The 24,025-nt window shown below is 37.4% G+C and overlaps 2 protein-coding genes and 2 pseudogenes across 2 annotated transcripts; 1 reads left to right on the top strand and 3 right to left on the bottom strand.

The window, feature by feature from the left end:
- Positions 1-4,546: 4,546 nt before the first annotated feature.
- Positions 4,547-6,380, top strand: LOC121785830. The gene is made up of 6 exons (XM_042184287.1): positions 4,547-4,712; positions 4,791-4,849; positions 4,923-5,056; positions 5,774-5,838; positions 5,926-5,995; positions 6,078-6,380. Exons 1-6 carry the CDS (start codon positions 4,631-4,633, stop codon positions 6,160-6,162), a joined length of 495 nt encoding a protein of 164 aa, XP_042040221.1. The 5' UTR covers positions 4,547-4,630; the 3' UTR covers positions 6,163-6,380.
- Positions 6,381-6,580: 200 nt separating this feature from the next.
- LOC121786994 lies at positions 6,581-7,785 on the bottom strand (annotated as a pseudogene).
- Positions 7,786-9,067: 1,282 nt separating this feature from the next.
- Positions 9,068-9,812, bottom strand: LOC121786854 (annotated as a pseudogene).
- A 6,199-nt stretch (positions 9,813-16,011) lies between these two features.
- On the bottom strand, positions 16,012-19,360 carry LOC121785680 (8-hydroxygeraniol dehydrogenase-like). The gene is made up of 6 exons (XM_042184084.1): positions 19,346-19,360; positions 17,376-17,486; positions 17,184-17,297; positions 16,579-17,092; positions 16,335-16,488; positions 16,012-16,247 (listed from the first exon to the last, which is right to left on the bottom strand). Exons 2-6 carry the CDS (start codon positions 17,471-17,473, stop codon positions 16,045-16,047), a joined length of 1,083 nt encoding a protein of 360 aa, XP_042040018.1. The 5' UTR covers positions 17,474-17,486; positions 19,346-19,360; the 3' UTR covers positions 16,012-16,044.
- Positions 19,361-24,025: the final 4,665 nt, after the last annotated feature.

The following is a 24,025-nucleotide window of genomic DNA, read 5'->3' as shown; positions in this document are numbered from 1 at the left end:
ATTTTCCAAATATAATTAAATAATTTTGATACAATTATTTATAATAATATATTTTTATATATATATATATATATTAAATATATTATGCATTTAATAAAATATACACTAACTTCAAATTATAATGCATCAAACTTACTATAATAACATTCAAACATAAGTGAAAATACATTCAAAGACATAATTAAAATACATTCAAAGAGATCATGATTATATAAAACATAGGACAACACATAAAAAGTAGCTAAAATTCAAGATTGCGTATTTGAGAAATTTTCCCACAAATGATCAACACATAAAAAGTAGCTAAAATTCAAAATTCAAGTTCTGGTTCTGGTTTACCGGATTATTAGATTATGTTTTTCATATTTGTTATTGTAATATGTCGTTTGTCTTTATTTTAGTTTTATGTCGTTGTAACGTAATTTCCATTTTTAGGACGTGTTATGTAATAGGAGTACTTTTATTACTAAATATTGTACTATTATTTAATTTGATACAATTATTTATAATTTATATATATATATATATATATATATATATATATTAAATATATTATGCATTCAATTGTATTATAATATTTAATATAATTTCACAAATCATACAAAATAAATAGTCAATACTAATAATTTATATAAAATAAAATAATATCGCTAATCTCCAATTACTAATCTCAAATATACTCATTTCCAGTCAAATTAATTCATTAGGCTTTACTTTTATTTACTAAAATTATCAGCCCAAAGCCCATTTGACCACCTACAAATAAAAACCTAAAAAAAGGCATCGTCTTCTTCGCGTCTGGTTCATCTTCTTCAACAAATAGGTTCTTCCTTCTCCATAAATCAGGTATATCTCACAACAAGAGGGATTTATTTGCAATTATAGAAAATAATTTGCGTTTGCTACAGAGCTACTCCATCTTTGGAGTAACACTGTTCAAAAACGCAAAAAAAGGACATTTTGGGATGGGTTTTGGAGTATGGTTGGAGGTGTTTTCAACTGCAAATTTGGGTTTTTGGGGATGGTTGGAGATGCCCTTACCCGGACAACCGGCCCACATTCACCTCCTCTGCCCTCCCAATATCCTCTCATCTTCCTTATCACACACATAAATTCATATCACTTGTCAATTTCTCACATTTTTATTCCTTTTTTTCTCTCCTTATATACACATTTTCTCTTCATTGTATTGTAATTTTTGTTATTTCATTTGGGGACCGGACCACTCCTAATTAGCCCCTTTTATTTTTTTTTATAAACATGACAAAATTTGATTTTGTTAGCATGTCATCGCATGTTATACTTTGTAGTCATATAGTATTTTATTTTGCTGAGAAGATTTCCTAGTATAATTTGATATAGTTAGAAGTAGCTATTCTGGGATTGTACAATCCAACCGATTAAAGATTTGTTTTCAATAAATGACTGCTATCTAAGTTTTGGAATCAATCAAAATGTATGTTTCTTAAAAGTTATTGATTTTGAGTAGCATCCAAGTTTAACTTTAGAGTTGAGATTTTGGAGTAATGTTTCGTTTGGCGTGCGACATGCTAAAAATAGAACTTGAAATGGGGAAATAAATATTGAATTGAAAAAATGCAGAAAAAATTCCCTACTCAAGAAATACTAAGGTGACAATCCTATTTGATATGTCACACTAATAATTTTTTGACATATGGAAATATATATTACCCTAATTCCAACTAGATAAACAAATTATAGAAACACTCTAAATATGACCTCACACTATTTATTATAGGAAAAGTTTTTGCATATTCCATCCTTCTTATGTAGATATATTAGTACACAAATAAGGAAAGAATATATTTCTATTTTATTATCTGATTTTATCTTCCTATTCCAACATGATATTAATGCTAATCTTTTTGTTTATTACTTAATCGTTGATTTTTACGCGGGTTAACGTCTTTGAAAGCTTTAACCATATTTTAGCTGGATTCCGCTAGGAGCTAGCTGTTTTATGGGTTCTACTTGAAATAATTAACATTTTATTAAATAAAAGTGTTTGCTTTATAAATGTCTTAGTAGTTGAAAAAAAGAAGACAATGGAAAGCAAACCCTTTAAATACTTTCTCACTGGATATATTCAATTAAAAGTATTAAAATTCTTAATATCTTGTCTCACATCGGCTTGGTAATGATCCTAGCTCATCTATAAAAGTATGGATAACCCACCCTCTTATAAGGCCTTTTAAGGGGTGAGTAGCCAATTTCTAATATGGTATCAGAGCGGGTCCAAGTCGATGATGAATTTTATCTCTTTACCTCTTCTCTTGCCTACCCACGTGATGGAAATCCGATGTGTCATTCCGGCCCACACATGAGGGGGCATGTTAAAATTCTTAGTCATTCCGGCCCACACGTGAGGGGGCGTGTTAAAATTCTTAATATCTTATCCCACATCGGCTTGGTGATGATCCTAGCTCATCTATAAAAGTATGTATTAAGGGATGAGTGGCTCATTTCTAATAAAAATTTCATTCATTTGCTCTTTTCCCATTCTACCTCACAAATTTGTCTTATGAATTTTATTAAAGAAAAAACTCAGAAATCTTCAATGTCGAAGAATTCAACTTTATTATTACCACTATATAATTAATCGGTCTTGATTGAAATACTACTATTATTTAAATTACTTAAAGTTGAATTATTCCTTAATTTTTTGGAAAAATATCAATGTATAACTATATATGATTTCTTAAATTATATTCATCCATTTTTCAATAAATTTATTAACTGCTATTTACATAAGAAACAGTACTAGTTTTATAATATATGATTATATTCCACAATTGCTAGTATGCTAGTTTGCAAATTTCTATATAATTCGGAATTTCGAATACTATCAAGCCTGCTACGTACTAGTTTTAACCCAAATTGTAATTTGTTTCAAAAGTTGAAAATTGCATGAAAACAAAGAAATCTGGATTGGATATTCATTATGTATAAGTATACCTAACCAAAATGCCAGCCCAATAATAAAAATTATTGGCCCAAAACTAATGGTCTTCTCTTTCTCGACTTTAAAAAAACATCAATAATTATTACATCATTGTGATTGAGGTGTAATAGGAAAAACCGAAAAATGGTTGTCAGATTTTTAAATCCTCTAAACTAGAACTATACTTAATTGCATGCTACTAAAATAACATAAGGATATATTAATCTATATTTAAATTAGTTTACGGCAAAGTGACATAGGGGCATTATGGCATAGTGACATTATTTCTCTAAATCACTAACCTATATTTTATTATAATATTTTTATAATATCATACTCATATACTATAGGTAGGAAACAAAGGATTACGAAGGAGATATAAAATTAAGGTGAAATTTAAATAACTAGTAGGAGTGCTACTTTTGAATCGTAGACACGCCTAATCAATCTGGTATAATTACAGATATAATTACAGAGTAAGTTGACTACCACTTACTATCAATTCCAACTTTTCAAATATTTCTAATCTTTCTAGATTAAGATTCCACTTGCACATTGAAAACACTGGCGAATATGAATTATAGACTATTTTAACAATTTAAACGTGTTGTTTATAAAAGCCAACAGCTATTTTCAAATTTCAGTTGAATTCGATGCTTCCTATCACATCATCCCTCACTTATAGAGAGTTTGAGAATTATTGGGTGCCTTAATAAATGAAAATGTATGTACATTGCCACGCCTTGCATTATCGCAAAGTCATGGAATAATTGCTTTTCTTTAAGTGAATTACATAAATACAATCTAATTGCTTTTCTTTAGGTGAATTACATAAATACAATCTGAACTTTGTAGGTCGCATATTCACCGTCTCTAAAAAATATTATCGGAAGTCCCTAAACTTAAACCGTTCACATTTTTTGAGACTTTGTTCGGACCATAATACCCTTACCCCATAAAGGAAATATAATACTAATAATTGTGTTTGTTTTATTTTATTTTCTCTTCTCAATCCAATTTGACTATATTTTATCAAAATAAAGTTAGTGATAGTTTTGATTTTTGAGTTATTCTATTTCGCAACATTGTACTCCCTTCGTTTCATAGTAATGAAGGCGTTTCTGTTCGGCACGGAGATTAAAAAAAGTTGTGTTGGGTGAATTAAGTAAAAGGAGAATAAAATGGAAAATGAAAAAGGTAGAGAGACGAAGACAAAAAAAAATAAGCGAGAGAATAAAGTAGGTGTGGAAAAATGTATTGACTTTTATTAAAAAAGGAAATGACTCTATTACTATAGAACGTACAAAAATGACAAAATGACTCTATTACTATGGAACTGAGGGAGTATAATATTATTTGTATTACATCAAAGATTGTACTAACTTGTACAATTGGTCGATTTCTTTTTGAAGAGGAAGAGTTGTAGTGGAAACGTCAAATATGAATGTGGCAAAGTTTCACGTGGTTCAGTTTATGTGGTGCTTCTTTATCTTTTTTATCATATTCATTGATTCATCTCAGCACGTGTTTTTCGCTTTGATAAAAGATAGCCATTCATTGCCTCTCTAGTGTCTAGACAAGCCGTAATATGTCCATTATTAATATTTGTATTTCTCATTTTCTATCTTCTCATTTCTCTCTCACTTCCTTCTTCCAAATTTCTAAATCATGGAGATAGACTTTCTGGGTTTGAATTCTCCCAAGTACAAATTGGAGCAGGGGAATCTCAAGAATCCAATCTTAGATACAGGTACTTTACAAATTATTATGCAATTAATTTACTGGATTTTATTGAATTAAATTAACATATTAATTCTTGATTTTCCAGCTGGAGGTGTTGAGATATCTTTGTCTCTCAGTACAAGTTCTTCCCTCAATTTCTCCGATGTGTGTTTTCCCACTCTTTCAATTTCATTTTTTTTATGATTCAGATTGGAGACTCATATAGATTTGTTTGCAGTTACAGAAGAAGAAATGGGAATATTCAGCTTGTGATCAGAATCCTAGCCTACTTGTGGTTGCGCCGCCTGCTTTCCGCCCTCCTGCCGCCGCCGGATTTCTCTACGACCTCAATGATGCCACCCCCAATTTAAGGTACCCAATTCAATCCCATTTCTTGGGAGATCAATTTTCTATTTTCTTTTATAGGCAAACGAATATAAATTTAAAGGCAATTCTCAAATCCGAGATATATGTTCTAACTTGTACACATAGTACTCCTTCCATCTCGCAATAAAAGTCCTATTTGGTTAGAATACCAGTTTTAAGAAAAGGTAAAGAAAAGTGAGTTGTATAAATTAGGTTGAATATGAGCCTCTATATATATATATTAATATTATATTAAAATGTGAGTGGAATAAGTTGATAGATCGTGAGTCCTATTTACTATTTATGATAAAAGTGAAACATGACTCTTATTGTTGACGGATCGAAATGGTAAATAGAACTCTTATTTTACAGTGGGTCAATCGCATAAACTTTTTTCGATGATAATACTCATTTAATACTATGATTATTTAAACATGTTTATGTTTCACGAGCTCGGCAAAGTAAAGGTTATGAAGCTTATTTCCTAATAGAATAAAATAAGTAAGGCGAAGTGACATTTAACAAACAATAATCCCTTCAATTTGTCAACATTAACCATTAATATATCAAAGGCCAACCCATGTTCCTCACATGTCTATCATTATCGACATTAAAATATCTATCCATATATTTTCGTACTATATCCATGTTAAGTTTGCAATATTTTAATATCAAAATGTTGAATCACATATTTGATATTGTTTGGAATATTACTTTATGTAGGGACATCATATCCCAGTCGGCTGAAACTAATGTCTATATTGCACCCACCTGCATCTCTACAGTAGGTACGTTTTGTGTCGTGATTTCAATGTGGGACAATTGGTTTTTTACACATATTTTAGTAGTATTGATTTGTAACGGTGACGGCGTAGGTCGTACTCCAACTGTGGCGATGGCTCGACGAGCAACCTTGGCCAGATTCTTGGAGAAGCGGCTGCACCGGTAAAACTCAATTTCAGATATGAGCGCATGTTTGATAGTGTAGATAACTCAGATCTTGATTCTTATCACGTCAATTTAACAGAATGAATCAAGCTAGAGCATCTCACTTGATGAGGAGTGCCACCACCATCCACAACAAGAAGAGCAACGACCTCAAAACAAGATGATGAATAATCTCCCTCACTCTAGTTATATATATATATTCATTATTAATATTCATATCCAAGATTTGCTTATACAATTGAGCAAGTAATACCAAAAATAAGCAGGCAGTCATTCATTCTTACATGTAGTAGATAGCCTCCACAACTTGGGTTTTAATGATGTTTATTGTTTACATTCAGTATTACTCCTAATCAAAATTAGTAGTGCTATAATTTGTACACACCTAGATTGCACTTTCAAATCATTCTCAAGCAATCAGCTTTTAATTTCTCCTGCAAACTACTACTAGTATTATATTTGTGCAATGAATCTCCGAGTTTAAACCATATCATTTGGTAAATGAGTCAACATTCTGCATAAAGCTATTATGCTAGAGTAAATTTCAACAAAAAGAGAGATATTTTATTGAAAAACAGGCACGAACAGAATAAAAAGACAATCGACATGAGCCATAATATGAACGAATGAGCGAAAATAACATACAACACAGATTGGAACTTCCATCTAAAGCCCAATAGTGGCTCAAGCTTGTTTGAGGGTGTTGGCAACATCTATCACAACGCGATACTTCACATCAGCCTTGGCCAACCGCTCCAATGCAGTGTTAACGTAGTCGGCTGAAATTAGTTCAATGCGGCGAAATCAATCATTTCTTGAGTCTCTTTCATCCCTCCAATCCCACTCCCAGAAATCATCTTTCTCCCTGCAGCAACAATATGAATCCAATTCCAATTCCACATGAAAGAAACAATGTAATCTGTATATGTAAGTGTTTTGAACCTGCAAGGAGAGGAAAGATGGGTAGATGAAGAGGCTTGTCTGGGGCACCAAGCTTTATAAGCTTGCCGTGAGCCTTGGGTAGATGAAGAGGTTTGTCCAGTCCAAAGTATCTCATGGGTGATTCCTGCGCATAGCAGAGGTGCAGCGGAATCCAATGGCATGTTTTCAGGGATACGAACTATGAAATGCTCGTCGGCAACCATGATATCAGAGTAACCACCATGTGTGATGGTTCCATCAGAGTAAGGTGCACGGTAAGTGGGGATGATCTTGGGGCAGTAATTCTCAAGATCATCTTTGCAGCTCTCGCATGATCGACACGATCCGACCATGCATCCCACACCAACTTTGTCTCCTACTTTCACCTTCTCCACCTTCTTCACTACCTCAGTCACTACTCCCACAATCTCATGCCTGTCATTTTAATTCACATTAGTTAAGAAAATGTTTTATAAGAAAGAAAGAAAGAAAGAAAGAAAGGGAAACCCACCCGGGGACGAGAGGATACTGAGAGATTCCCCATTCAGATCGGAGTGGCAGATCCCGCAATACAACACTTTGAACTGTACGTCTTCGTCGCCAGTAGCCCTGAAAAATACGCCACGGATATTGAGGTTTTAGTTTAAAATCGATTGGAGGAATAAAAGAAATGAGTTGTATTTTAGGATGCATTGATATACAGGAAGAAAAGCACCTTGTGGAGAATTTGAAAGGAGAGAGATGGGCAGATGAGTCTGTGGCTGCCAATCCAAAGGCCTTCACAGGGTGCTCTGTTTCATATGATTTCGCCATTTAACACAACTGTATTGTTTTTGGGGATTGAATTATGTTAACAAACAATGAAGAAAATTGAGAGAATGAAATGAGTGAGTGAATGATACTTTGGTATAAGGTTGAAAGAATATTTATAGGGAAAAGAGTTGAAGAGAGGATGATGTATCTGCTGAGCGCGGAGGCATTTGAATGAATGTGATTGGTCAACAAACACAACTCAATTTCTTGCAATTCTTTACTCGAAACTTATTCTATTTACCAATTGTTACTATTATAAAAGTCACAAATGCGCATTCTCTCCATAGACTTGAATTTCTATTTCTTCTAGTAGTTTTGAAATTGAACTATCTGCAAATATATCTAAGTATTGACAGATTGCTTTTAATTCAATATACCTGACTTATTTGAGTTGAATAATGATTAGTTTGAATTGAACAATAAGAAAAAGAAAAGTCAGCTCAGCTGTACTAATTTCATCATCAATCGGAAATGTTTTGAACTACATAATAATATTATCTACTCATTTTATAAGCAATGCGAAAAGCTTCAGAATAGGTACCTTAAACCATTTCCAATTCCAACACATCGTTTTCAGCTGAACATTTTCATTGCATGAGCGTTTTCTTTTTCTACTAAACAAAATAATAAAATAAGAGTATCTAATTAATAAATTTATAACTATTACAATTATAATAATTATTTATGGATTAATTTTTATTATTGAATATGTATTATCCATCTGTCCAAAAAATAATCTCATTTTTGGACGGCATGAGTTTTAATGAGAACTCAGTAAAGTAAGAGAGAAAGAAAAAAAATAGATAAAATAAGATTGATATGAAAAGAAAGTAAATAAAGTATGTGAGAGATGAAAAAAGTGAGAAAAATATGAGAGAAAATTTTCATTTGTAAAAATGAGACTATTTTTTGTGGACATCCCAAAATAGCAACATGAGACTATTTTTCATGGACGGGTGAGTATACAAAAGAAATCACAAATAACCAAATGATTTACATTTGTAAAGTTTTTGAGAAGGAATGCAGAGGTTGAAGGTTTAATGAGGTATAATGCACTAACAAATGCATCATCTTAACACAAAGTAAGCAAGGTCAAACTCATTCCAATAACATGTCTATGCTTTCTTTCAGCAATGTTACTATTGTGGAGTGAAAGTGATACACTATTTTTATTAGTACTAGCATCGTTTTTTGCAACTAGATAGATGAATTAAGAAAGAGTAAATTTCAACGAAGAGAGGTAGTATATTCTATTGAAATAAATCAAAAGACAATGACTTGAGTCATAATTTGCAACACTGATTGAAACTTCCATCCAAAGCCAATAATAAAGGCTCAAGCATGTTTGAGGGTGTTGGCAACATCTATCTCAAACCGATACTTCACATCAGCTTTGGCCAACCGCTCCAACGCAGTGTTAACTCCAACAACTCCGATGTGCATCCCGGGCTTGTCTAGTCCAAAGTATCGCATGGGGCTGTAGGTGGTGATTCCTGCTCACAGCAGAGGAGCAGCGGAATCCAATGGCATGTTCTCAGGGATACACACGATGAAATGCTAATCGGCAACCATGATATCAGAGTAACCACCATAAGTGATGGTTCCATCAGAGTAAGGTGCACTGTATGTGGGGAAGAACTTGGGGCAGTAATTCTCAAGATCATCTTGGCAACTCTCGCATGAACGACACGATCCGACCATGCATCCCACTCCAACTTTGTCTCCGACTTTCACCTTCCCCACCTTCTTAAGGAAATGTTTTATAAGAAAGAAAGAAAGGGAAACTCACCCGGGGACGAGAGGATACTGAGAGATGCCCCATTTGTTCTTCAGGAAATGAAGATCGGAATGGCAGATCCCACGATACAGCACTCTCAACTGTACGTCTTCATCGCCAGTAGCCCTGAAAATATTGATGTACTATTACTTAAAAGAAATGAATTTTATTTTAGGATATATATATATTGCGATTGGAAAAATACCTTCTGGAGAATTTGAAGGGGGATAGATGGCCAGAAGAGTCTGTGGCAGCCAATCCAAAGGCCTTCACAGGGTGCTCTGCTTCATCTGATTTCGCCATTTATCACAAATGTATAATGTTTTGTAATTAGAAATATGTAAGCAAACAATAGTAGAAATTATAGAGAATAAAAATGAGTGACTGAATGATACTCCTACTTTGGTTGGCATGATGGTCAAATAGTAGTATTATTTATAGTAAAGAATTAAAGAGATGATGATGATGTATCTGCTATGACAACAAACATTTTTTTTTATTTTATCTTAACCACATACCTTCTTTCGAATCTTATGACAGAATAGCATATCTGTTTCCTAATCCAGATTACTCGAATATTTACAAAGTTGTTTGTATGCTTACGTGAACAATTAGTATAATTTAATGTTAAACTGTTTTTTTCATCCTAATTAATAAGATTTGTTTTTCAAAATAAAAATGAGGTTGCTTAACTAAAATCTTATGTCGCCTACTGTCCTTTTGATCGATGTGATATAAGAAGACCTTTTAGGCCACCCGCAACGCGTCACGCGGGTGCCCGTATTCCGTTACGAAGGGACGAGACGGCGGCGTGTCACGTTGCAGCGCCCCGTCTCGTCCCCAGCCCGTTCCACGTTCCGTCCCACCGTGACGAATGGTGAGACGTCTCGCCACGCGCCGAGGCGATGTGGAGCGCTTCGGCGCCATGCGTGACGCCCACTCGTCGGCCCGCGAGTGGGCATCGTCACGCTGACGCAATAATTCATTTTTTTAAAAAAATTTGAATTAAATAAAAAAATTTAAAAATAAAAATGGTAATATTACCGTTTTTTTCAATTTTTTTATTTTTATTTTTTTTACTCTATAAACACTTCTAATTCATCCTTATTTCACACACAAATACACATTTATTCTTCCCAAACCATCTCCATTTCCTCTCCAATTTTCATCTAACCTCTCATCACAAAATGTCCGGCGACGAAAACTCTGGCGGTGGCGGTGGCGGCTCCGGCGGGTTCGACATCAACGCGTTCGGCGACTGGGGGCATGTACAATGTCCTCGGTGGTGGTTCCGGTTCGTCGACGCCGGGGGTACCAACCACCCCATTTTGATGTGGATACATACGCCCGTCCCTTCGCCCCGAGGTATTCGCAGGGATTATCCCAGATTCAGGAGGATTATTCCGTTGATCCCACTCCGGAAGAAGGTTGAGGCGGTGGAGGAGGCCGAGGCGGTGGAAGCTCCAGGGCGGAGGCGGAGGCGGACGAGGAGGAGGAGGAGGATCTAGGCCGGCATCCGTACGGCCCCAAAGAAACGCTGGCGGTGTACAACGCCTGGATCAGCGTCTCGTACGATCCCATCGTCGGGAATCAACAACCCCGGGAATCTTTGATGTAGTTGGATTGACAAAGATGTAGACCTCCATCAGTAGTCTTGACAACTTTAACTCCCAAGAACAAGCTCACCTGCCCAAGATCTTTTAATGAAAAGCAAGAGTTGAGCTGAGATATCACCTTATGAATGGAGTCTTGAGAAGTCCCTGTGATGAGCATGTCATCTACATAGATAAGCAAGTAGATAACCTCCCCACATCTCTGTCTAATGAACATGGAAGCATAAGATTTGGATTGGGAGAAGCCAAGCTTGATCAGGACAGAATGAACTGTGAAGAACCATGCTCTAGAAGCTTGTTTTAGTCCATAGATTGCTTTGTTGAGTTTGCACACGAGGACCCGCTTGTTCAAAACCAACTGGTTGCTTCATGTAGATGTCCTCTGATACGGGAATATCTCTACTAATATCCTCAAATCTCTCTTATTTAGTCTAGGATTGATTTAGCATATATTTCTCATATATTATTAGGATATTTATTTTCTTGTTCTCTAAGTCGGGGTAGTCTTATAAATAGGAGGCATTGCATTCTTCCAATTCAATCAAGAAATATCATATTTTTCCTCAATTTATCGTTTTCTTTACTTTCCGCAAAACCCTAGTTGGAGCTAATCTCGGGGAGAGCCCGGGACGTCTGCTTTATCTTTTCATTAATCGCCGATTATCGTCGGCAATTCAGCATTAGGGAAAAACACCCTTAACAACTGGTGCTTTCATTGACGATCTCAGATTATCCATGTCGAATTGAATGGGGAGCCGCACGGAATCGGGAGTTGTGACTTCCGCCGAAGTCATACGCGGACTGGAGCAATTCCCGACGTCGAGTGGATCACTGGCCTCCACGGCGATGGCGTTCGAACATCTCCTGGCGTCGCTTTTCCCCTAATGCTGAATTGCCGACGATAATCGGCGATTGATGAAAAGATAAAACGGAGGTCCCGGGCTCTCCCCGAGATCAGCTCCAACTAGGGTTTTGCGGAAAGTAAAGAAAACGATAAGTTGAGGAAAAATATGATATTTCTTGATCGAATTGGAAGAATACAATGCCTCCTATTTATAAGACTACCCCGACTTAGAGAACAAGAAAATAAAGATCCTAATAATATATGGGAAATATATGCTAAATCAATCCTAGACTAAATAAGAGAGATTTGGGGATATTAGTAGAGATATTCCCGTATCATCCTCCTTAAGCTCACCATTAAGAAAGACATTATTCACATCAAGGTGAGTTACTGCCCAGCCAAGAGACACAGCAAGACTGAGGATGATTCTGATTGTAGTAGGCTTCACAACTGGGCTGAAAGTCTCATTAAAATCAAACACAGGTTATTGAGAGAAGCCTTGAGCAACCAATCTAGCTTTATATCTAGCAATGACACCAGACAAGTGGAGTTTAATCTTGAAAACCCAAGTGCACCCTATAAGATTCTTGCTTGGAGGAAGTGTTGTTAATGTCCATGTTTTATTATTAAGAAGTGCATTAAATTCATTCAACATAGCAGATTTCCAACAAGGAACAAGTAAGGCTTCTAGAGCTGCTTTAGGCAGATGAGATGACATAGAAAGAGTGAAGACTCTAGGCTTAAAAATTCCAGAGTTTGACCTGGTTGTCATTGAATGAGTTGCTTGAATGGTTGCTGGAAAAACTGGAGAAATATGATGAGGTGATGGATCAGATGAGTGAACATCAGGTGGTGGCTATGGTGAACGACTGTTCACTGACTCTGTACCAGATGAGTGATATTTAACCAATTCATAGCCTCCAAAATTGGGGAGCCCCCAAGGCTCCTCCTCCAACCCCAATCCTTCATATATCCATCCATTATTCATTACTTCGTTTCTATTCTAAGTATTGGATAATTGCTTCATGTTTGAGTGAAACATTCTGTGATGGTCTATTGACTTGCTACATAATCGTGACAGGAGGTTGGCGAGTTAGAAGAGCTTAGTTGACACTACAATTAGCTTCTTTTAAAACGACACTGTTAATTGAGAGTGATGACTTTTTAAGGGTCTTAGGAACTTTTGGGAGTTACAAATCTAGGATTGACGCCCCTAGTGTGTGTAACTATGCTTGTGCCGCATGAGTAAAACTTATGTTACTCGTTCTAGTGAAGTATGAACTGTATTATAACTGTGTTTCGTGTAACCATAATTGTGAAACCACTATCCTTGGAATTCCACTATTTGGCTAATTTACTTGCTTTATTTACTTTTTTTTCCTAGTTAAACCAAAACTCTTGTTTATCTAAATAATATATGACGCTTAGTACATGATAGACAGTTGCATTTATATTCCCTGTGTTCGATATCCTAGTACTGACCTTTAGCTATACTATTTCTGCCTTGTATACTTGCAAGTAGTTGTAGTGCTAAAAAATAGTGCATCACTACTTCGACGACATTTTCATTTGTTATGGACCGGTTATTCATAAAGTGAATGTTTTTGGTCAAATTCGTGTTTTGATAATATGTTTAGAACCAAAATTGACATTTACTCTATAAGAAATTGTGTTAAAAGTTAGTTAAGTGAGTGGAGAATAAAATAGTAAAGGAGAAAGATTGAGAGATGAAGAGAGAATAAAGTAAAAGAGAGTGAAGTAAGAGTGAGTAGAGTAAGAGATAAGAAATACTCCTTCGTTCCAACTAAGTCGAGTCAAAACTTTATTGGCACGAAGATTAAGAAATTGTATAGAAAAGTATGAGAGATAGAGAGAGTGATAAGTAAATGATATTTTGTCTAAAAATGAAATGACTCAACTTAGTTGGGACGGAGGAAGTACAACAGAGAAACGAATGAAGTATTTTTTTTCTCTCCCATAGTTAAAAATTTTAAATTAGAACTTATATCAACCCCAAAGTTAATACTCTCTCCATCCCAACTAAGTTGAGTTGTATTCCTCTTTGGGATGTCCCATCTAAGTTGAGTTTTAAAAAAAACAAAATATTCAATCTCTTTTATTTTATTCCACCATCTACTTTACTATCTCTTTATCTTTCCTATTTTATTCATCTCTCCTATTTTTTAACACAATTTTTTAATATCTGTGTCTAAAAAATTTGTTTAAACTTAGTTTTGGTGGAGGCAATAGTATTTTAAAGAAATTTGATAAATTAAAGAATTTTAAATTAAGTTATGTAGATCCATTAGTAGACAATTCAAATATTAAATGCTAAAGTATTCAAATCACATCATCTCCAAAACTTTAAGACTTTAATATAAAATTTTTAATATTATAAGTTGTTATGGGTGATTGACAATGGATTTTGTCCATCAAATATTGTTTAAGTGGCCAAAAAGATAATTTACTGTTTTTTTTTGCTTTATTTTCAATTTTGTTATTTTCGTTTCATTCTTTCTAAGTTTTTAAGGTTTTTTAAATGCTTATAAATAGTGGATATCTTTATTTTGACTGAAGTTTTAAATTTATAATAATAGTATTATTTTCGTTTTGAAGGAATTAGGTGTTCTTAGAATACCTTTCAGTGTAGTCATTCATCATACGTTGGTGCATCAACTTAAGGCGCCTAGGTCTATAAGTAGGGACCTTGTATTTCTTTCCATGCAAGCAATACAAGATACCGTTAATTCTTTTATCCTTTATGTTCTTTCCGTTTAAATCATGTTTTCCAAATTCCATGCAAAAATTCCTTGAATTCCGAAAATCCTCGCCATCCACGACAACAACTAGGGGTGTCGAAACGGGTACCCTAGGGTACCCGTACCCGATTTCGGCCAAAAAGTTAGTCTCGATACCCGTCCCGCAGTGAGTCGGGCATTACCCGATACCCGAGTTGGGTATCCCGCACCCAACACCGCAGGTACCCGACCCGGAACATGTTTTTTTTTAAATCTTCTTTTTTTATTTATTATTATTTTATTGCACACTTCTATTCCTATATGATTTCACATAAACTGTTATATGGAATATGATATTTTCGGATGATTTTTTTAAAGAACTACTGCTAACTAAGAACTTTATGTATTAATTTAATTTTGTTGAGAATTAAGATGAAGCCATGTGATATGTCTTCGTCTATTTCTAAATTTCGAACCTTTCATATCATTACAGTTTCACATCTAAATTGAAGAATGAATAAGGACTTAGAAGTTTAAATAATCATATGAGATGTAGGCGGCGGGTGGAAGGTAAGGAGTTGAATCGTAGAGTAATAGAAGACAAAAGGCGGAAAAAGATAAAAAATACTTAACCCTAAAAACTTTAAACTTACGCTTAATAATAAAATACTAATAAAAAAATTATATTATGACTTTTGAGTCATCCCAAGTCAGCAAGTATTAAAATTTAAAATAATTAATTTTAAAAAACTTGTATACATATCGGGTATTTCGGGACTAACGGAAAACCCAAAATAATTATACCCGACCCCGCCCCCGCCCCGTTTCCCGATTCTGTCGGGTAACGGATACCCGATACCCGCCGGGTATCGGGTCTGGTTCGGGATTACCCGCTATCTGTTTCAACACCCATAACAACAACTCATAGCTCAAGCCACTTTATCGCCAATGGGAGTACTCGGTATGATCAACATTGTATCAAGTATCCAGATGAATAAGTAGCTTGAAATCGGTTGTACATAAAGCATATGGTATACTCATAAGGAATAGGTAAGCAGTTGAATTGAAGTCCATGAGAGAAGTAGCTATCAAAAAGTTCAACGGAAAGAAAAAATCAAAAGAAAAATTTGATTGAAACTGGTGAGTATAATGTGATATGCAATTCAAATAAAAAAAGTAATACTTTATTCTAATGTGTGCGCACAACACAGATACAAAATTTAAGAAACCAACAGTAAAATATATGTGTAAAATTGAACAAAATAAGAGAAGAACAATCTCTTCCATGAAAGACCAAACAAAACAAGAGAAGAACAATCACTTCCATCGAAGACTTGAGTTCAAGATTGTTGAAGAGTGTTGGCAACGTCTATCACAAACCGATACTTCACATCAGCCTTGACCAACCTCTCTAAAGCAGTGTTAACATAGTCTGCTGAAATTAGTTCAATATCTGCTTTTATATTGTGCTTGGCTGCAAAATCAATCATTTCTTGGGTCTCTTTCATCCCTCCAATCCCACTCCCGGATATCATCTTTCTCCCTAAAAGAATATTCATTACAAACACACATTAATCTCATAAAAATAATTGATTTTAGTATATATCATAGAATTTGATACTATTTGTACCTGCAAGTAGAGGAAAAACCGGTAGCTCGAGAGGCTTATCTGGGGCGCCAAGCATGATGAGCTTTCCGTGAGCCTTCAAGAGGCCAATGAGTGGCATCAAAGCATGATGTGCTGATACTGTATCTATAATACCATCCAGTGTCCCCATAGCACCCTACATATATAATTGTAACACAATCCACATCCACATTAATATAGTGATGATGTTGATGTTGATAAAACAATTGAAAATTTCTTTATTTACCTGCATTTCATCAGCATCTTTGCTTATCAAGAACGAATCTGCGCCCAAATGTGAAAGCGCTTCATCCTTTTTGCTGATAGATGTGCTAATGACTGTGACCTTGCAACCGAAAGCCTTGGCAAATTTAACAGCAACATGGCCGAGTCCGCCCAAACCGACAACTCCAATGTGCATCCCGGGCTTGTCTAGTCCAAAGTATCTCATGGGGCTGTAGGTGGTGATGCCGGCACATAGAAGAGGAGCAGCAGCATCCAATGGCATGTTTTCAGGGATACGAACAATGAAATGCTCATCAGCAACCATGATATCAGAGTAGCCACCGTACGTGATGGTGCCATCGTGGTAGGGAGCAGCGTAAGTGGGGATGATCTTGGGGCAGTAATTCTCAAGATTTTCCTTGCAGCTCTCGCATGATCGACAAGATCCGACCATGCATCCAACACCAACTCTGTCTCCGACTTTGACCTTCTCAACCTTCTTTCCCACCTCTGTTACCACACCAACAATCTCATGCCTGCAATCACATATAACATATCCAAGTCAATATTATCTGCATCTAATAGAATGATTACATTATATGTGAGTTAGAATTAGCAGAAAGTTACCCAGGGACGAGAGGATACTGAGAGATGCCCCATTCGTTCTTGAGGTAATGAAGATCGGAGTGGCAGATCCCACAATACAACACTTTGAATTGCACATCGTCATCACCAGTTGCCCTGCAAAACGATACCAAGTATAAGTATAATAGTTTACTTCACAGAGAAATAAATATATATGTTGGAAAAGCAAAGCACCTTCTGGAGAATTTGAAGGGAGAGAGATGGCCAGATGAGTCTGTTGCAGCCAATCCAAATGCCTTCACAGGGTGCTCTGTTTCATATGATTTCGCCATTATTGGAAATGTGTTTGTGTTACGGACGTTCTCCGTAACGAGGCCGGATGGCTAACTTCTCGGAGAGATAGGGTGATCAATCCTTCGACAAGCTCGAAGGAAGGCTCACGGATTTGCTGAGTCACAGACGTTCTCCGATCAGCAGCAAATAGGGAACAATAATTATACTAGATACTCAAGACAAGTTTATGGAAAATAATATATTCATTGAATGATTAAAACGATAACAACCTAGCCCTATTTATAATACTAGAATACTAGCTTAGGAAACAAGAAACAAATATAAGAAAAGATATGCAAATCCCTAATATATCTAAACTAATAAATAATGGTAGAATACTCGTATCAACTCCCCCACGGTTAAAATCCACCTTGTCCTCAAGGTGGGAACCACGAACCAAAGACGAGAGTTGAAAGCACAAGCTTGGCGAGGCGTCTCCTCCTGGATCAAACGCATACCGAATAGTTGGACGTGTCACTTCACCTTCTCCATAAAAAATCATCAAGGTAGGATCAAAACAGTCGTCAAAATTCAGCGCTAAAACGTGAAGCTTGTTAACACGTCCACGAACTCCCAAACACGCCGTGTAATTTCGCGGCGGGACCATCCGTGCATCGATGGCAAGCAATGTCGGTCGCTGAAATATTCTTGCAACATCACTATCACGCAACTCTCCCTTTTCACCCAAACAATTCCCAACAACACCTTGGGATGTCACTCGAGCAACGACAGCCTTCTTCACTTCCTCAATGGAATCAACCTCCTCTACATCGTCTAATAATGCCTCTTCCTCCGTCTCTTTACTCATATCGGGGCTGCACGGTGGGTCAATTTCATCAAAAGATGGAACTTGTTGGTCTTCGAGTCTGCCATCTCTACCTTCCCTAGATCCCCAATTCTCACTAGGCAAACCACGATCCATGAGTTTCTTTGCTACTGCCTCTAATATGGAGTTCTCTGAATCACAAAGCTCTGCATCTAATATGGAGTCCTCTGAATCACACAGCTCCCCGTCGCCGTCTCGTGTTGGCGAATGCGTGTGAGTAATGACCTCTCCATAGTCGAAGGGTTGATAGTGTTCGGGCAGTGGATAACGAGTTTGGTGGAGGTGGTACGGCCGGCGTCTATCCGGCTGATACGGAGGCGGCGGTGGGTACCTATCCGACTGGTGGTGTTGTGGCCGCCGGTACGTAGGCTGGGTGTAACGTCGATTCTGCTTGTCCCAATCAGCGCCACCACGATCAGGAAGACCGTAAGGTGGTTCCGGATCAGGCCGTTGTGGCGGTCGAAGCTTCCCTAGTCGCCGGTCGTTCGTGTTCATACGCGACTCCAATATGTCCACCCGTCGATCCATACTGTCGAGGCGTGCATTTAATTTGGCAAACCCTAATGTGATTGGGTCGACCGAAGCCTTCCCCGATTGGTCGGGACGACGCGGCTGGCCTATATGCAGCGCCGGCGTCGCTTCCCTCGTCGGCCGTTCCGACGTAGATGGGCCATGGTATGTTGACGGCATGAGTACGGGATGAAAGCACCAGTTGTTACGGACGTTCTCCGTAACGAGGCCGGATGGCTAACTTCTCGGAGAGATAGGGTGATCAATCCTTCGACAAGCTCGAAGGAAGGCTCACGGATTTGCTGAGTCACAGACGTTCTCCGATCAGCAGCAAATAGGGAACAATAATTATACTAGATACTCAAGACAAGTTTATGGAAAATAATATATTCATTGAATGATTAAAACGATAACAACCTAGCCCTATTTATAATACTAGAATACTAGCTTAGGAAACAAGAAACAAATATAAGAAAAGATATGCAAATCTCTAATATATCTAAACTAATAAATAATGGTAGAATACTCGTATCAGTTTGTGATTGTTGGGAAGATGTAAGAATGGTATTTATAGATATAAGTGTTGAGATGAATGCATTCGGCTGCTGTTGTGTGAATACTGAAGCGATGATAAGCGTAGACTGAAGAGAGTTTGTCAAGATAGGCAATTCAAAATTTGCATTTTTCTAGAAATATTGACCTTCTTCGAAACTCTTTCGAGAATCTCCTCTCTTTTTTCTTTATCAATTCCACCGCAAACTTTAGAGTATTCAATGCCAACTGCATAGTCATTTCCGTTTGATTGCGCCATTTTTTATGCAAGCGTAGACTACTAATTTTATATTTATACTTTATCTGATTTTATAAAATTATCTTATTTTATTATTTTAATTCTTGTTAATGAATTTTTTTATTTTTATTTTTGTATATTCTTCCTCCGTTTTATTTTAAGTGGGTATTTTTAATTCTAACACAAGTTTTTATTTGATATTGTTTTGTGTATTAAGTGGAGATTAAATAAAGTGAACAAGAGAAAGAGTGATTTTATTTTTAAAAATAATGTCATTTAGAGTATAATATCCTAAAAATGATAATGTGTTATTTAGAGTTGGACGAATGGAGTATTAAATTACTAATAAGGTGAATATTAATATACACTAACATTTTTTCAATAATTTTCTTTTTTTTTCTTATACGTTAACAAATTTGTTTTTATTAATATTCATTTCATTCCTAAATTTTTTATTTCTAAGAGGTGAAATTGTAATAAATTAAGTTTTTTTCATTATGTAGCTCCATTGGCAAACTATTCAAATTAGGGGTGAGCAAAAAAACCGGAAACCGAATATCCGAACCGAACCAAACCGAAATTTTGAAATTCGATTCGGTTATTTCGGTTTTTCGGTTCGGTTTGGGTTTGAAAATACAAAAATCTCAGTTTTTCGGTTCGGTTCGGTTCGGGCGAAGAAAAAAACCGAAAAACCGAATTACCGAATTATATATATATTCTATTAATTTAATATATTATATTATATACTCCCTCCGTCCAGCAATAGGAGTCCCAATTCTCCTGGGCACGGGTTTTAAGAAAGTTGTTGGAGTGTGTAATAAATGGTGTGTGATAGTTGAATTTGTGACCCACTTTAATTGTTTTAAACTCTTTTTTGGTGTGTTGCATACAACATGCTGCCATTTTTTTCCCTTGAACAATGCAGCAACGTTTTGCATATGAGGCTGTACATTTAATGTCATACAATATGCTGCACATTTAATTTTATGTAACCTGAATTTAATTTCAGGCTGCAAAAAAAAAGTCACAATTAATGGGAAACTAAATTTAATAAGAACACTCAACATAAAAAAAATGCCTTCCATACATAATTGAACAAAGTCAGGTGAAATCACCTCAAAATACAAGGGGGGAAGTGAATTTTTCAAAGTTCCCTCTACAAAGTTTTTGAGGGAAATTTGAGTTCCAACCTGTACAAATCCTATGCTGCTATAAATGCCTCAACTACATTCATTTAAGACAACTCCAACAACCACAAATCTGAAATTCTGCCAAAAAAACTCCCAACAATGAAGTAAATTCGGCTCCCTCAGAAAAATTTCATCATCGGGATGGATATTGGGCAGAGGCAAACCATGTACTTGAGCAGCAACATGAAGAATAATGTGGTGCAGTTTCTACTCAAGCACAGCCATGATGGAGTACTAGCAAGAGGGGCTGTAATGGAGGCAGCAGAAACTCATAGCATCAGTAGGAAGACAGTCTAATGAGGCGCCGGATTCGGATTCGGACGAGGCCAACGTGGAAGTTGGATGCGATTTCCGACCGAATCCAACCCATAGATGGGGGATCGGGGTGGAGAGGGTGCATTATCCATGGACGGTCGAATGAGGAAGATGAGGAGGCGGTGATTTGGAGGAGGAAGATGAGGCGTGGATTAGGGTTTCCACGGAGGAAGAGAGTGGAACGCGATTGTGAGTGAGAGAGTGAGAGAAGGAAATCGAGAGACTGAGAGTGTAATTGAGAGAGTGCCGACAATAATTGGTGTATGGGGGGGTGTTTTTTTAATGGCATTTTTGGTAAATTATGAATTGAGGGAGGGTGATTTATTTATCTAAATATGGTAAGTAGAACCGGGACTCCTATTCCCGGACGTCCCAAAACGGAAAAACGGGACTCCTATTGCTGGACGGAGGGAGTATAATATATAGTATATTCTTTTAATAAATTCTACTATATTATATATATTATATGTATTATTAATTTTATATTATATATAAATATTCTATTAGTATATATAAAATAAAATAAATTACACACATATATATATTAATATTATATTTATTTTTTCGGGTTTTTCGGTTTTTTCGGTTTTGTTCGGGTTTTTCAGTTTTTGGTTTTTCGGTTTTGGTTTTTCGGTTTTTCGGGTTCGGTTCGGTTTGGATTTTGAACTAAATTCGGTTTTGGTTCGGTTTTGACAAAAAACCGAACCGAAACCCGAATGCACACCCCTAATTCAAATATTCAATGCTAAAGTAATATTCAAATACCCTCACGCCCAAATCTTTTTATTTAAAGCCTTTAATACCAATATTTGAAAATATTTGGATTAAGGTTTGAACTGGAGGTGTAGTTCAATTAGTAGGGCAGCCACTAGTTTTTAAATCATTTTATATAATTTCGCTGTAACGATTAAATATTGAATAGAGGACTATATTTCACATAGGTAACGTAGCGCTCCAAATATATTTTGCTAAGGTAATATTTCTAAATCATCGTTTATTTTTAAATCAATCGAATTTAGGATTATATTTTGATTAGGAGATGAACCTCAAATGTCAATACATTTAAATTAAAAATGATACTACCAACTGGACACGAATTTTAAGAAATGTAAAAAAAAAAGGATTGAAAAAGTTAGTGAAGTAATGGGTCTCACTTTATATATATTAGTTTTATAATGAAATGTGCGTAGAATGAGTTAGTGTAATGTGAGGTCTATTTACCATTTATAATAAAAGTGAAAGTGGACTCTTATTGAGGGACGGACTAAAATGGCAAAAATGGACTGTTATTGTGGGACGGAGGTAGTACTTAATAAATAGACTACATTTGTCATTTTGAGATGTCCCTTATAAAAATAATTCTTAAGGATAAAAAATTCTCTCTAATGAGGAGGGTCTCATTCTTCACTAACAATACTCCAATAACTTTTTCTTTCCATCTCTTTCTTAGAACATCTCCAATAACCGGCGTCACCACCGCGACGCCGATTTTTCGCCCACGCCGGTTTGACGCCGAACCATTGGAACCGGCGTGGGCGAAATCGGCGTCAAAATCGGCGTCGCCATGCCGATTCCCGCGCTGACGCCGGTTCCGACGCCGATCCTCACGGGCGCCATTGCGCGTCCCGGATCGGCGCCAAACCGGCGTCGGATTTAAATTTTTTTTTGTTTTTCGAAAACACTATATATACGCGCGTTGAACCTCATTTTCATTCGCACCACTTGTTTTAACGAGTACTCTCTCTCTACCTTACTTTCTGTACAAGATCAATAACGAGCAATGGAGAACAACTACGAAGGTACTCCAGTTAATCCCGGGGGATGGTCTCAGACTCCCCCGCCTCCCGGTGTAGGGTCTCAGACGCCCCCGACTCCCGGGGCAGGGTCCCATACTTCCCCGGCTCCTGGGGGAGGTGGTTGGCCTCCGATGAGCGGGTACTACAACATGTACCCGTGGCAGCATATGATTCCGGGGTGGGCACCCGGCATGCAACCCCCTATGCAGATGATGCCGGGGTGGGCACCCGGCATGCAGCCACCGGCGCAGCAGATGATGCCACCGGCGCAACAGATGATTCCCCCGGCGCAGGGGACGCACGGGGGGGACAACGCCTATCGGCCGACTTTTGATTTTTCCACCGGTTCTTCGCACACATCGACCCCAACGGATGCACAGTATACGGAGACCTTCTCCTTAGCGGACTTGGGTTTTGATATTAACGAGGTTTCGGAAACTCTCATTCAAAGCCAGGGAGTAGGGCGGGGTAAGAAGAAGGGCAAGGCGAAGAAGGTCGGCGAGTCGTCGCAGCCCCAAGCCGAAATCCGGGGTCGGAGGAAGTGGACAGACGCGGAGAACGTTGCGGTTGCCAAGGCGTGGGTGAGTGTCTGCGACGATCCTCTGGTTTCGAACAACCAGAGGATCGTCAACTTGTGGGCCAAGATAGCCGCAGCCTAAAGGGCATTTTGCCCTGAAGGGAGACCGTGCACCGGGGAGGAGGTCCGGAAGTGCTGGGACCGAATCAGGGCTGGCGTCTCTCGATTTTCGGGTTTGTACGCCAACGCCCTCCGCATGCAGACCAGTGGCCAAACAGAGGAAGACTGCAGGAGGATTGCGGAGAGAGCCTACCCCGATCCGGATAAGAAGTACTATGAGTTCACCTACTGGAACTGCTACGTTGTGCTCAACGAGTCGGAGAAATTCCGGGCAGGCGTCGACGCTGGCTGGCCGAAGAGGCAGAGACTGAACTATACCGGAGATTATAGCGGCAGCAACGGTGGTTCGTCAGACCTCCCTGAGACGGCCCAGGAGGTCCCGACTCCTCGGTCGTTCGGTCGCCGACCTCGCCCGGTTAGGCAAAGGCGGGCGCAGCAGGTTGCGAGGGGGGCACCCCGAGTTTCCAGGACGTCCATTCGGCATCCC

The sequence above is a fragment of the Salvia splendens genome, chromosome 22, assembly GCF_004379255.2.
Source record: "Salvia splendens isolate huo1 chromosome 22, SspV2, whole genome shotgun sequence".
In the NCBI taxonomy this organism is placed as follows: Eukaryota; Viridiplantae; Streptophyta; class Magnoliopsida; order Lamiales; family Lamiaceae; genus Salvia; species Salvia splendens.
This window is presented reverse-complemented; position numbering and strand designations above follow the sequence as displayed.